Source organism: Xiphias gladius, chromosome 2 (genome assembly GCF_016859285.1).
Source record: "Xiphias gladius isolate SHS-SW01 ecotype Sanya breed wild chromosome 2, ASM1685928v1, whole genome shotgun sequence".
Classification (NCBI taxonomy): domain Eukaryota; kingdom Metazoa; phylum Chordata; class Actinopteri; order Istiophoriformes; family Xiphiidae; genus Xiphias; species Xiphias gladius.
Window position 1 is genome coordinate 9,367,893 of NC_053401.1, and position 13,317 is coordinate 9,381,209.

Consider the following 13,317-nt stretch of genomic DNA (forward strand, 5'->3'; position numbering starts at 1 on the left):
CTGTGCGCATACGCACAGCGCCTCAAATTAACTTGCTCGGTAGGGCAGATTAGATAACCCCACCTGCTGAATCTGGCCCTGGCTCGCGTGGAGGCTTCTTTCTTCCTGCCTCCCTCTCTTCTTACTCTTATCTCCTATTTGCCTTCTGTTCTTTTCTTTGCAGCTGACCCTAGTGCATACAATAGTTCCCAGTGAAAGTGTGTGAGGCTTTGATACACAGAACTCAAGGTTCTTTGAGATCAAGATAACTACACAAACCAAGCAGGAGGCAGAGCGAGACAGAAAGAATGACTGAGAAACAAAGAAAGAGGTAGAGTAGGGTGAAATCAGGGTCAAAGATGTTGCCTGCTTAAAGAAATGTCATGTTGTGACACTTGATATAAGTAGAAAAAGCAGGAGTAGGGCAGGGCTTAAACTGCACTCAGTGTACTCAAGTTTCTTTCTTTACGATACAATGGTGGATTGTCTAAGCAAAGACAAAGAAGAGTTGGATTATAGTAGAGCAGTTGATTATTTGGTTTCGTTTATGATGCAGAATCAAGTGAAGGTGTAAGTGACTGACATTCATAGCACTTGCAAAACTGTGTTTCCTAAAACAGACATTCACCATTACAGCTTGATTATGATGGAAAAAATGATGCCTTGAGAGATACAGAGTGCAACTTCATGACCCATGGTGCATACAAAAGCTGTCTTTTCTAATCATTTTGATTTGACTTTTCGGTCTTTTGTTAACAATAAATCTTAAAAGCTAAGGCTGAATTAACATATAAATGCCTTCCAATGAATATCACCCAGTCCCTAACAAAGATGACAAGGTCTGTATTCAGTCGGGGCAGCACCATTTTCTCAAAGGGTTCAGTGTATCTACTTAGAACAGTTGAGGCTTCTTGAACAGTGGTTAATTCTGAAATCAGGAGGTCCCAAAACACAGAGAGGGTGATGCTCCGGCAGGTCAGAGGAGACAAAAAAAAGTCATGGAGCGGGAGAACAGATAACATTAAATATTAGAAAAAGTTCATTTACAGATTTTGATGGTGACAAAGGAGGTGCCAGATCCAATCAAATTAGGTGCTGGTCCCAATTTGGGAGGTCCCGGCTCCCGTTCTAGCAGGATGCAGCACAAGTTAAGCCCAGTTCTTGACCTCAAAGAGACTTTAGCTTTAGGTAGACCAGCATAAAGGTATTTTTAATGAAATGCTGACAGAGAGAACACAACATTTGTTGTCATCAGCGTATTATAATTAGTCATGAAGTGACTCACCTGTCTGCTCGCCCATCTGCTTCCTGTCCAATTATCTCCTGTTTGTGCCTGTTACTTGTGAACCCTTAAGTGCTGAGGAGCACAAAGAACCACCAAGAGTCATCACAACTTTAACAAGACTTGCATCACACCTGTCTGCAAGCCCACACAGGCCTTTGCGTACGTGTGTGCGTGCGTGTGTGTGTGTGAGAGAGACGATGTAAGCAGATGTTGAGGCACAACCCAGATCATTTCTTTCCCACCACCAAGTGTGTGTGGGGCCATTTCCATGCACATTCTGCTGAGTAAACACACTTACGGGCCCAAAGACTACACCTCTTGCCCTGATGCCTAAGTAACATAATCGCTTTTGAATGGATGAAACTGGGATAGAGAAAGATGAGCTTCTCACATGCAGCACTGAAAGTCATAAAGTATGGGAAAATCCTGAGATGGGCAATTTTGCCAATAATAATGTTTAAAAGAACCTGTTTAATGATACCTTGGTTCCTAATTGCACACTTTGTTGTTCAAGACACCACCTTTGTTTCATTCCCAAGTCCCTCCTGTGAAAGACAGTATTATTCTTTCTCACTTTCTCTTTTTATCTCAGCTGTTCTTTTTTTTATATACGTTATATTTTCAACCCTGTCATTTACATGGTCCATTTTATTTACACAGTAACTTGTGAATGAACAAGAAAAATACTTACTTTGAAGATACCGTGAAAGAAAATTGGGATGAAACAGGTGTTACCGGCTTTTCTGTTGTCTTCACTACATCTGGGATAGCAATGGTAACATAGTGTACTTGAAGGTTGTTGAATTAAAAAACCTGAACCAAATGCAAAAAATGTCACTGAACCTGACCAAGGCACTTCACAGCCCCCATATGAGATGTTAATTATTATAGCCGCATCTTAGACAAAGATGCAGTTATTTTGCATTTTCAGCCATATTTTGCTGAATCAGTAAAGAAAAAAAAAAAAAAATCTTTGGTATTAAAGATGTTAAAGTCATTCTTAATGTGCTTCTGCATTTTTTCCAGATCCGGGTAGACGGCTCCTCTCGTGCTCTGCAGTATGAGACGGTGCAGGCGGTGGAGAATGGACCCATCCTCAGAGACATGGCCTTTTCTTCTGACCACCACTACCTCTATGTCATGTCTGAGACACAGGTCAGACGCGCACAAACATACACATCAGAAGCCCCCCCCCCGCTGACTCAATATCATTACCACTGGCATTTATCATTTTCTTATGTCAGAGGGTAGAATAACCTTTGTTGTAGCATGGAGAGGTTTTCATTACAGCCTGGCTAGAGGAGAGAAAGGGATAAGATGGACTGCTGGATGCTATGACTTTTATAGAAACAGACTATGAGGGTAGAGCTGGAGTGAATAAATGTGCTGAATTATAGGGAGAGAGGAGAGTGGTCTTAGTCCACTTGTGTGTGCTGGTGTGTATGTCTGCGCGCAGACAGTTTCACACACAAACACACACACTATCTCTCTTAGTGCCTTTGATGACATGGAATGTGGCGCGAAATAGCTGCACTCTGTGTAATGGAAACAGAAAAAGAGAGACTGGACACACCTCTATCAGAGGCACAACCTTGCTAAAATAGCACTATGGAAAATCCGTAACACGCATGCTATGCTCAGATAGATGCAAATACTCTCCTATGACACTGTTAGGTATTCACTTCCTCTTTATATTACACACTAAAAGACACAGTGAAAAGCCTGTATTTACATTATATTTTAAACATGTTGAATATGATGTAATGTTAGATTAATAGTACGGGCAACTCTTTTCAGAGGTACAGTGACTTAGTCTTCTAATGACTGAATATACTGTAAATTAGATTGAGTTGTGAACAACAAGTGATGAAAGTCTAGTTCATTTCTCTTGAAACATCCAAATAGTTCTCACTTGTTCATTGTGCTTACAGAGAACTTAGCCTAAGTGAGTCCTTATCCTTAAAGTTAATTCTTCAACACCGTAACTGTAAACACACAAGCTTTGACCATTAAACACACACATTCTCTTGCCAGCAAGGCACTGTTTAAGGGTTAGTATTCAAGCTACTGAGGCAAAATCCGAACCCATGGTGCATCTTTCTTTTCAGTTAAGTTTGGCACTGTTCGTTGTCCATTATTAATGTGATTAGAAATAATATTGCAAAAACTCTGAAGAACAGGTAATATGCTTAACATTCCTTCTCTCTGTCCTCTCTATCTCCTGCCATCCGTAATCACAGAAGGCCACTGCTGTTTTGTTGGCAGCGATAGCCCAGTTATCCCTGTATATTGTCTGTAGCTTCCAGAGGATTATAGACCTCTCTGGCATCAGGAAAGTGTCAGTATTTACTAATGTGTAGCGCAGTTTGTTTGTGTGTGCAAATGCGTGCACATTTTAAGTGCCCAGATTATCCTGATTACACTTCAAATATCAGACAGACATTGAGTTGAAGGTGCCCTTTCGAAAACAGCTCTCATTGCCTCTCCTGAGGCCTCAGTCAGTCAATTTGCAGGGAGAGGGAGAAAGGGAAAAGGGTTAGTAGAATAAGGACATTTACGATGCCATTTTATCATGGCATCCAGTTACTATTCTTTTGTGCAAATCTGTTTACCAGCAATGTGAGAATGAAGTTTTTTTTCTCTTTTGTATTGCAGTGCATGTAATTAGGTTTACAAAAGATATTATAGAATAAAAGACGAATTATTAGGAAAATTTGATTTCCATTTTTTCCTTATCGCCCAAAATAGTTACAAATTTAGCATTTTTAATCTGCATGCCAATTAACTTATATTGAAACATGAGTTTTGTTGTCCAATAGTGGTCATGTATGTGTGTGCGTGTGTGCATGTATGTGTGTGAGGCCTTCATGGTAATTAGTCCATTAGCCTAGTTAGAGGGCGGATCTCCACTAACTGTTTAGGAGGAACATCTGGGAATTACCATTCATACAAATATAGAAAGCATTTAATGAACACAACACATATACACACAGAACACACAGAAATATGTTCTTAATTCCAGTCCACACAGACACACACACACACACACACACACACACACACACACACACACACACACACACACACACACACACACACACACACACACACACACACACACACACACACTCATTTAGTGCTAAGTGGTTTACAGAACGAGATGAATGTAGTGAATGAATAAAACATCAATCCATTAAAACCCTTTATAACTTTGATGTTCATTCAAAAAAATTTTACTAGGTATTGAAAGACTGATAACTGATAAGTGATTCTTTCTATAGTTCATTTGACTGATGTTGATATTTTTTCTAACTGAAACCGTCACGTGTCTTTGTGTAAATTCATCATGCACATTCCGAAAGCTTAAAAACAGGGCCTTATAACCGCTAGCGCCTGTCCTGATTTTAATTAGTCAAAACAAATTTTATCAAATGACAAAGTGGGTCACAGAATGTTCTAGAAATGCAACGAAAGATAGTTACTAAGACCCTGTTTACACCTGGTATTAACATGCACCTTAGGCGATCTGAACACAAGTGGACAGGTGAAGCACATCACTGTTTACACCTTTGTCTATCATGCGTCTCCAAAGTGTCCGGCTGACCACTTGTGTTCAGATTTTGTTACTGCCTATATCTAACTACTATTACATTATTGTCTGTGATGCATCAGCACGCATTAGCGTTGTACCACAAAAGATACGGGGTCAAGTGCGCCCCAGACCACCCCGGGAAGTGGTTTGAGTGATCGGATCACAATGTGTCTTGGTGGCCGTTGACACTTGGGTTTAGTGCTGTCCACTTGTTATTCGATCAGCCAAGGTGCATGTTAATGCCAGGTGTAAACAGGGTTCTGGAAACAATCAAATTTGCCAATGTGTACCATGCATTAATCAGTATTAACTAACTAGTGGTCCTGATACAGATAAAATATTATTTTTCCCTGACAATAAGCTGACCAGTATTCAGATATAAATGTCATCTTGAATATCTTGGGTTTGCTCTTTGTTCACCGCATATGCACAGCTAAGTTCAGATGTTACAATCTCTTACTTGTGACTCTCTCACTTGCAAGAGTTTTGAAATACAGTGCAGTACTACTTGCTGGATCAGTGCAGCCATTTACAGTATCATCTTGCACATACACAGACGCACATTCTGAATTCCCAGCGGTGGCAAATGCCATTAAAGCAGCGAGAGTTGGTCGATAGCAATAGGCCACCTGCTGTTTCTGGGGCCTGGGACCCAGACACTCAGAGAGTGTGTGTGATACCCAGACACTCAGAGTGTTTGTGATAGATGGAGCAAGGGAAAAATACAGAGAGAGTAAACACGTGATAGAGAGAGAGAAGAGGAGGAGGCCCACAACAGGAGGCTGAGATCAGTGTCAAAGTCCAGTACAGGACAGTGAAGGTTAGACTTTGATGGTGGAGGAGAGACAGTGGCCTTGAAGGATAAAGAAATGACCTCAAAAATAGGGATAAAAATGTAGTAATTATAAATAATGCAAATTGGAGAAATTTGTGCTGTATTTTGCATTTTATTTCTGTGTTTTTGTTTTTTTACTGTTTTCATACTTCATGTATTTCATACTATATTCAAATGGTGCGGCAGACACTTTGAAGCTCCGCAAGTGTTGAACTACATGTTTCAGGTATGGAGACTACAAAGACCATGTAGAGACCATTAAAGTGTAATTGGTTATCTTGAGTTGGTCATATTTCTGATCCCAGCAGTTTATAGTCAAGACATCTCGGATGAAGTTGCAAAAGGCTCCTTAATCATCTCCTTTTCTGTCCTCACTGCAATGATCCCTCTTTATCGCAAAGTGAGTTAAAGAAAGTAAACATAATTACTTGAGTTATATAATGATTGCCTGGCTCAGTATTTTTTTCTTAAGCAGCGGACAAATCTGTATTTTGTGATATAGGTAGTAAAGTCATTTTCAGCGCTGACTTTGATATTTTTGATATTCTCACTCTCCATCACAAAATAAAGGGATGTAAATACGGTTACTTAGGGTTTATAAGGATGACACAGTATGATAATTTTTGACATTCTTTTAGTGTTGTATTAGCGTTGCGGAAATCAGCTATAAATAATTATAAATAAATTACAATGTGGTATATCCACTGGAACACCTTGATGGAGTAGTATAAATCCAGCTTCAGTGACAGGGCATCATGCTGAGAGTCACACTGTGACCGACTGTACCCTCTGTGTCACATTATACTCTCATTCGAGAGGGAAGCTAGCCATACACTAACACACACACCCATTCAGAATTGTATACTGTAAAAAATATGATAGAGATCTATGTCATTGTATTGTCATCTGATACATTTTCTCCTCATTTATTTCATTTTTCTTCTATGCTTGAAATCTCTTTTTTTCTTTCTTTCCTCTATCCTGCGACTGCGTCGTCTTTGTTTGGTTTGTTTTTCTTTCAGGATTATAGATTTTTGCTCCTGCAAGCCGTATTCATTTCTAAGGGGATTTGTAAAGCGAATGAGGATTCAGCCTTTTGTGTCTATTGCTCCTCTTTCCTCATCTCCGTTCTCTCTATCTTTATTTAATTTCTAACGCTCTCTCACCCCCATTGGCATTTTACCCCATGTCATACCTCACTTCTCCATTTCTTCTTTTTTTTTCACCATTCCTCACTAGAAGAGTAATCTGTCATCCCTACCCACTCATTAATCCAGTGTTTGGCTGTCCTCTAATTGGATCATTCTCTCTCTCTCTCTCTCTCTCTGTATTTCTTTCTCACTTGTACACACACTTTGTCTGTCTCTCTCTCTCACACTCACACGCACACACACACACACACACACACAGACACAAGTCATCTTATTAGGGGGTTAAATAGATGTTCTGGTATAAAGAGAACAGTCAGATTGTAGAATGGACCATAATTATGGATGTTAGGGGGTCACTTTGAGTGACAGGGACAGGTCAATTCCACTGTTAATATGAGCTGATACTGTAGTTCACTACTATGTTACTATCCTGTTAACAGTAGTTAATCTGTCAACCACAATGAGGATATCTGGCTAGAATGAATGAGGTGTTGTCGCTGGGGTCATTACATCATTATTTCAGTATGTAAATTAAAAGTACAAATCGCACACTCACAGACGGTTCATTTTTAATCAGTGCTTTAAACTTATTGTAGAGAAAAAAATACTTGTTTGAAGTGATGAATAGTTATTGAGGTCAACAGTGGAATGGGAAGTTAGCACAAAGGTTATTGCATGAGATGGAGAATATGAATAAGATATGGTACCATTTTAGTTTACAGGTTCTTCTTTGTCCATCTATAATAAATAAAGTTTGCCATTTGAAACCGGGAAAAATGAATATTAAAAAGACCTTGTATACCTTGACTTTCCCTTCCACACCTCCAGGACACACATGAGAAGCATTGCCTCCACAAAGCTCTCAGCATCGTCAAATACTCCTCCCATCCCTCTCACATCCCTTACTCCCCCCTCCCATCTGGCAAACGATACCGCAGTATCAAAGCCAGCAGCACCAGAATGTGCAATAGTTTTTATCCACCAGTTGTGAAACTGCTCAGTACACTGTGTCTTACACATCTTGACTAACATCCACATGCGTTCACACATATATACACACACACACACACACACACCTTGCACTTGAAAACTTTTTAACACAAAGCCAAGCACCTTGCCCTCTCATTTATATTTAAAATACACGTTTTTTTGTATCTACAGTGGTTTTTAAATATTATACTACTCAGGGATACAGAGTTTTGTATTTGTTTTATATATATATAAATATATATATATATATATATATTTATATGTGTATATGTATTTGTCGTGCCGATATGTCTAATGTATGTTTACTTGTACGGGACCATGTAGAGACGTTTCATTCAACTATATGTGTGAATTCATGTGTGGTTGAGCAACAGATGAATAAGATAGATGGTAATATTCCATAATTATTTCAGTTATTATATATCGCTTTCTGCATTAAGAGGACCAAAAATGGTTGTTAAAACAACTAAAGATGTTTTATTTGGCACCAAGGCATCTAGTTGCATTAATCCTCCAGGCTTTCTTTTAATGGCCTTCTTTGCTCTGAAATACAAAGCACCATGACTTTCCATCCCTAAATGTACATGTTGGAAGCCCTAATACCACACATTTTGCGCAACTGTATATGTAAAATTTTATTAGTCAAATTGGATAAAAACAACTTTTGTTTGGGCCTGATCATGAGAAAAAAATTTGATTGAATATGATTACGATACCAGAGCACATTACTCAGCGACTGGCTGTGCTGAAACTTGACATAGGTTACAGGGCATTGGAAAGCAGTTCAAGCTGTTTTTGTTGTGTCTTAGTCATTCAGTCCTTCCTCAAATGTTCCACAGTCATACCTTTACCCTCCAGCAACCCAAGAAACATACAAACTTACCCTGCCAAGCAGCAACTGTTCAGTCAGTCAGTAATTAGATTTCATCAGGTATGTTCCTGCATGGCTTTCTTGCTAAAGTAATCCTTTTCAACATATACTGTGGCTTTTACATTCAGCGTATAAACTGTTGCTGGAAAGGGCTGTGACCGCCACACTCGTGGTGCTGAATTATTTATATTCAGCGTAGCAAATGCAGATCTGTAAGTATGAATTATTGAAAATGTGTACTATAGTGGGATGAGATCGTTCAAAGTCAAATGCTTTTTTCTGTTTGAACCCCCCGAGGGGAATCCGACAAGCCAATTTGTGGAAGTATCGCGTCTTCGCATCTCATCAAAGATGTGTAAAACCAGCATCCTTTAATTTCTATCAGCGGGAAACTTTTTACTGCATCCCTTACAGTGTGGCTTCCTCACCGCTCTAGTGTGTGGCTGTGAGTTATGAAGGTGTTTAGATGCGCATATTATGCTGTGTCCCAGTTTAACTGCAGGCTACTGCAGTCTAATAAGGCAAGTGAACAGAGCTGATACATTGCAGCCATCGCTGCCTGACACACTTCTGAAAAATGTCAAAGAAGTGGGTCAGACAGGTTGGAGTGAACTCTTGGCTCACTCAAAGTCCCTTTTGAAGATTTACCTTTGTCTTCTCTCTCTTTCTCTCCCTCATTCTCTCTCTCTATTTCTCATCATATTTCTCAATCTTGTATTCTTGTCTCTTTCCCCATTGCAGATAGTTGTGAATCTGCACACCCATTACCCTGTAGCACCTGATAAAATTTGTCATTCATGTGAGTCATTATCAGCATCTTCTGTGACTATTACGCTGTCTGCGTAATACAGGCCTTATTACCAAGGCTATGCCCCAAGACAAGATGATGCAACCCTTGCATAATTAGCCACTGTGTGTGTGTGTGTGTGTGTGTGTGTGTGTGTGTGTGTGTGTGTGTGTGTGTGTGTGTGTGTGTGTGTGTGTGTGTGTGTGTGTGTGTGTTTTTGGCTACACGTTTTGGACCTGCCAATGGGAGAAATTGAATTACAGACTAAATTAATATCTTGTTTGTGCACCAAGGGGTCAAACATCTTCCTACACCTTAAATGCACCTTACTTTCACCTCCATCACGCCCTAAGCACTGAGGACTGATAGTGTAATGAGCATGATGTTAGGGCAGGTTGGGTTGTGTGAATTTATTGTTGCTGAGCTTAGCATGCTGCAGCTTTTCGCTGCTTATTTGGTAAGCTTAGAACTACCAAAGATGACAGATGGTAAAAATATAGCAGAGTATGCTTCATGCAGGAAATTCTAATCTGTAAACTATTATTAAACTGCTTCAAGCTTGTTTAACTGTTTTTTTTCCCTTTGTGTATGGAGGGCCTTACCTTGTTAGGAATAGAAAGATAAGTGAAAATGATAGATGTATCCAAGTAATTTGTCATGCGCTGAAGATTCTGACAGCACAATGGATGGCTTTCTCATTTGACCTCTTAGAACGTCAAATGAAAACAATATTACACTTGCAGCCACCAGCCCTCTCTATTAACTGAGTTCATGATATAATACCGTTGGTTAGTGGTTGACGGATTGAGTGGTGCGTCAACTGTGACGAGGCAATGGATTGTTGATGTGTCCCTCGCTTCATCTGACTCCCATGTCAATCTGTCCTCCATTCAACTGGAGAGGTGGGACACAGGAGGACAAGAAAGAAAGAGAGAGACAGACACCAGTGTAGGATAGGTTAGCTTAATTCAGGGAAATATAGGGTTAATCTGAAATATTACACTGAATCATTTACTTTATTTAATAACCCATTGCTTTTGGTGATAAATCAAGAATGTCTATAACACACAAATTAACTTTTAAGGAAAGAATTAACTTGAACTTAGGTTAAAAAAAAGCAACAAAGAATCGGATACATAAAGTGACTGAAAGTAAGTTAACAAAAAAAAAAGACTTTTTGCGTAGAACATTTATTGCACACACTACTAACAGAGAACGACACAACAATATCACAACAAAATGCTAACCAAACATACAGTGATGCTACAGAGAATGATTTGATGTATATAGAACCGGCTATAGCAGGTAAATCGTGCAACAGGTCAATAAACCAAAAGGACCATCACTGGAAGTAGCTTATAAAAGTTGTGGTAAATTTAGAACCACGCTTAGATGGAGGTACCAGTTGGAATTTCTTAAATTACCCAGTTAGCAGAAAAGAATTTACTTGCATGCCTCTGGAATAGTACCAGCTGAGTCAGTGTGGCAGAGTCAAGAGTCAAGAAGATGATGATGATGCAGCTGCTGCGGAGTGGAGATGAAGAGTCCTCACAGCAGGTGGACAGTATGGGACACCTTAGGCATTAGTAACAAAGGAAATCCGAAGTTGCATTCCATTAACCTTTTTTTAGGGAAAGTTTTGGGCAAGAGGTTCAGAGAGATGCTTGGACATGCTGTGGTAGACTCGCCGTCCTGGGGGCAGTGTCACACTTACACCCCCTCTGGGAGCGCTATCTAGTACAGGCAAGATGATACATGCTTAATGTATATCTGTTAAGACAGGTTCCTAAATAAAAGTATTTTGTTACTGAATATTTACAATGAATAAAGATCTGACACCCTGATTCTAAGGTGATAAAATGAGATTGAACAACACGTTTTTCTAAGAAGGTTATGGAAATACTAAGACATGAGTTTAACAGACTTACAACTTGCAGAACTCCGCAATAAATTATAGCAAATTTCGAATACAAGTAAGAGTACAAATTTACTCAATAAAAACAAAAAGAAAAGTAATAGAGTAATAGCATTGTTTTATTTTGAGATAACAGGTTATTTTGGAAAAGACAACATGTTTGGATGAGGAGAGGCAACCAGAAGGAGTGGGGGTTTCGAAATATCCTCGGGAGACTCTCGCTGTGATGGATGTGTAGTTGTGAAGAGGTTATGGGTTCAGATAGACATTGTGGCAGTCCAGACCCAGGTTCAGTGTCTGGTCCAGGCTGCCGGCTGGTCTCACAGCTTACAGCTGTGGGTATGCATCACACCTCAAGCACAGATGTCTCCTGTGTTCCACTCAGAGATTTCCCACACCAGTAAATGAATTAAGGAATAAATGACAGTTTTAATAAACATCCAGTGTTAGATTGAGAAGATAAGCAACAGACCAGAATTTAAGGTTTCAGCACCTTCCATAGATGCTCAGTTGGATTAAGATGAGGACACGCAGCAGGCCATTTCAGAATGATCCTATGATCCCTTCTCATCCAATCTTGGGTGCTTTTAGATGTATGTTTTGGGTCATTATCCTGTTGGAAGAGCCATAACCTGCCGGTGAATCAGAGGTCTCTGACACTGGGCAGTACGTTTTGCTCCAGAATGCCTTGATAATCTTCTGATTTCATTGTGTCCTGGACAAATTCATGGCACCCTGTGCCAGACTCAGCCAGGCAACATAGCCAAGCCCATAACATAACTGAGCCTCCGCCATGTTTCACAGTGGGGATTGTGTTCTTTTCTTTCAAAGCTTCCTTTTTTCTTCTTGGAAGATAGAGCTGATGAGACTCACCAAAAAGCTGTTATTTTGTTTCATCTGTCCACAGGACATTCTCCCAGAAGCACTGTGGCTTGTCAACATGTATTTTCGCAAACTCTTGCTAAACGTCTTAATATTTGCAGTTGTGGTCCCAGGAACATCAAGCTGCTTGCAGGTGGTCTCGTAGCCTTTATCCTGACCATACTTTCTCCAAATATTTTCTTATCTCCTCAGACAACTCTCTTCTTTTTCTTCTCTTGTCCATTTTAAGTATGGTCTACACAATGATACCAAACAACACAATCCATCTTGGCCTGAGTCTTCATCTTAATCCAACTGAGCATCTATGGAAGGCACTGAAACCAGGGCAATACTGGTACTTCTCTCCATTTAAATAGGCTGAATGTCTGATTATAAGATTGAAGACACCTGTGATACTGAAGATAATAATCTGCTTGAAACATCACTACAGTTTGCTTATTTATCACCACTTTTAATGGGTACCAATCATTTTTCACATGGCATTTTATAATAAATTTCTAGAATAAGCAAGACTTCATCTCTTTTCACGGCTTATTTGTGGCATATTGTCAGGCACGCAGGTATGCATGACAAAAGCATTTAATTTTAACACTTTCCAGGAAAAACAGAGCATACAACAGATGTACCAACACTTTCAGTCACATCTGTATATACTGTATATTATCCAAGGGAGCCTAAAGAGCATGAGTTTTAGGGATTGTAGAAACACTACACATGGTGATAAGTATGATGGAAATATGGATGGTGGAGGTTATCGGTCCTGCCTCTATTTCCAAGACATGCTGTCGTGATAACAGCAGGTCAGTAATTATTATTCATATCCACTGTCATCTATGTGATTAAGATTTCACTTCAGACTTAATGATTGTAGCTGGTTTACTTGCGATCATCAGTGAAACTTGAGGATATTCAATTGGAGATTACTACTGTCATGAGCAGCAATTTGTCTTTGACACATGCACAACATTGCTAACTTACAATGTGTTAAAATGACAAAATAACACTAGATTACATACATTCAATCAAATAA

General features: G+C 39.5%; 1 protein-coding gene across 10 annotated transcripts in view; it reads left to right on the forward strand.

Annotated features, from left to right (window-relative positions):
• The window catches only part of plxna4 (plexin A4), a 245,678-nt gene that overhangs the window by 136,614 nt on the left and 95,747 nt on the right, over nt 1–13,317 (forward strand). For all 10 annotated transcript variants that reach the window (XM_040144316.1, XM_040144371.1, XM_040144380.1 and 7 more), the window contains one exon: nt 2,291–2,419. In XM_040144316.1, the coding sequence (XP_040000250.1) occupies nt 2,291–2,419 (129 nt within the window). The remainder of the gene's footprint in view (nt 1–2,290; nt 2,420–13,317) is intronic.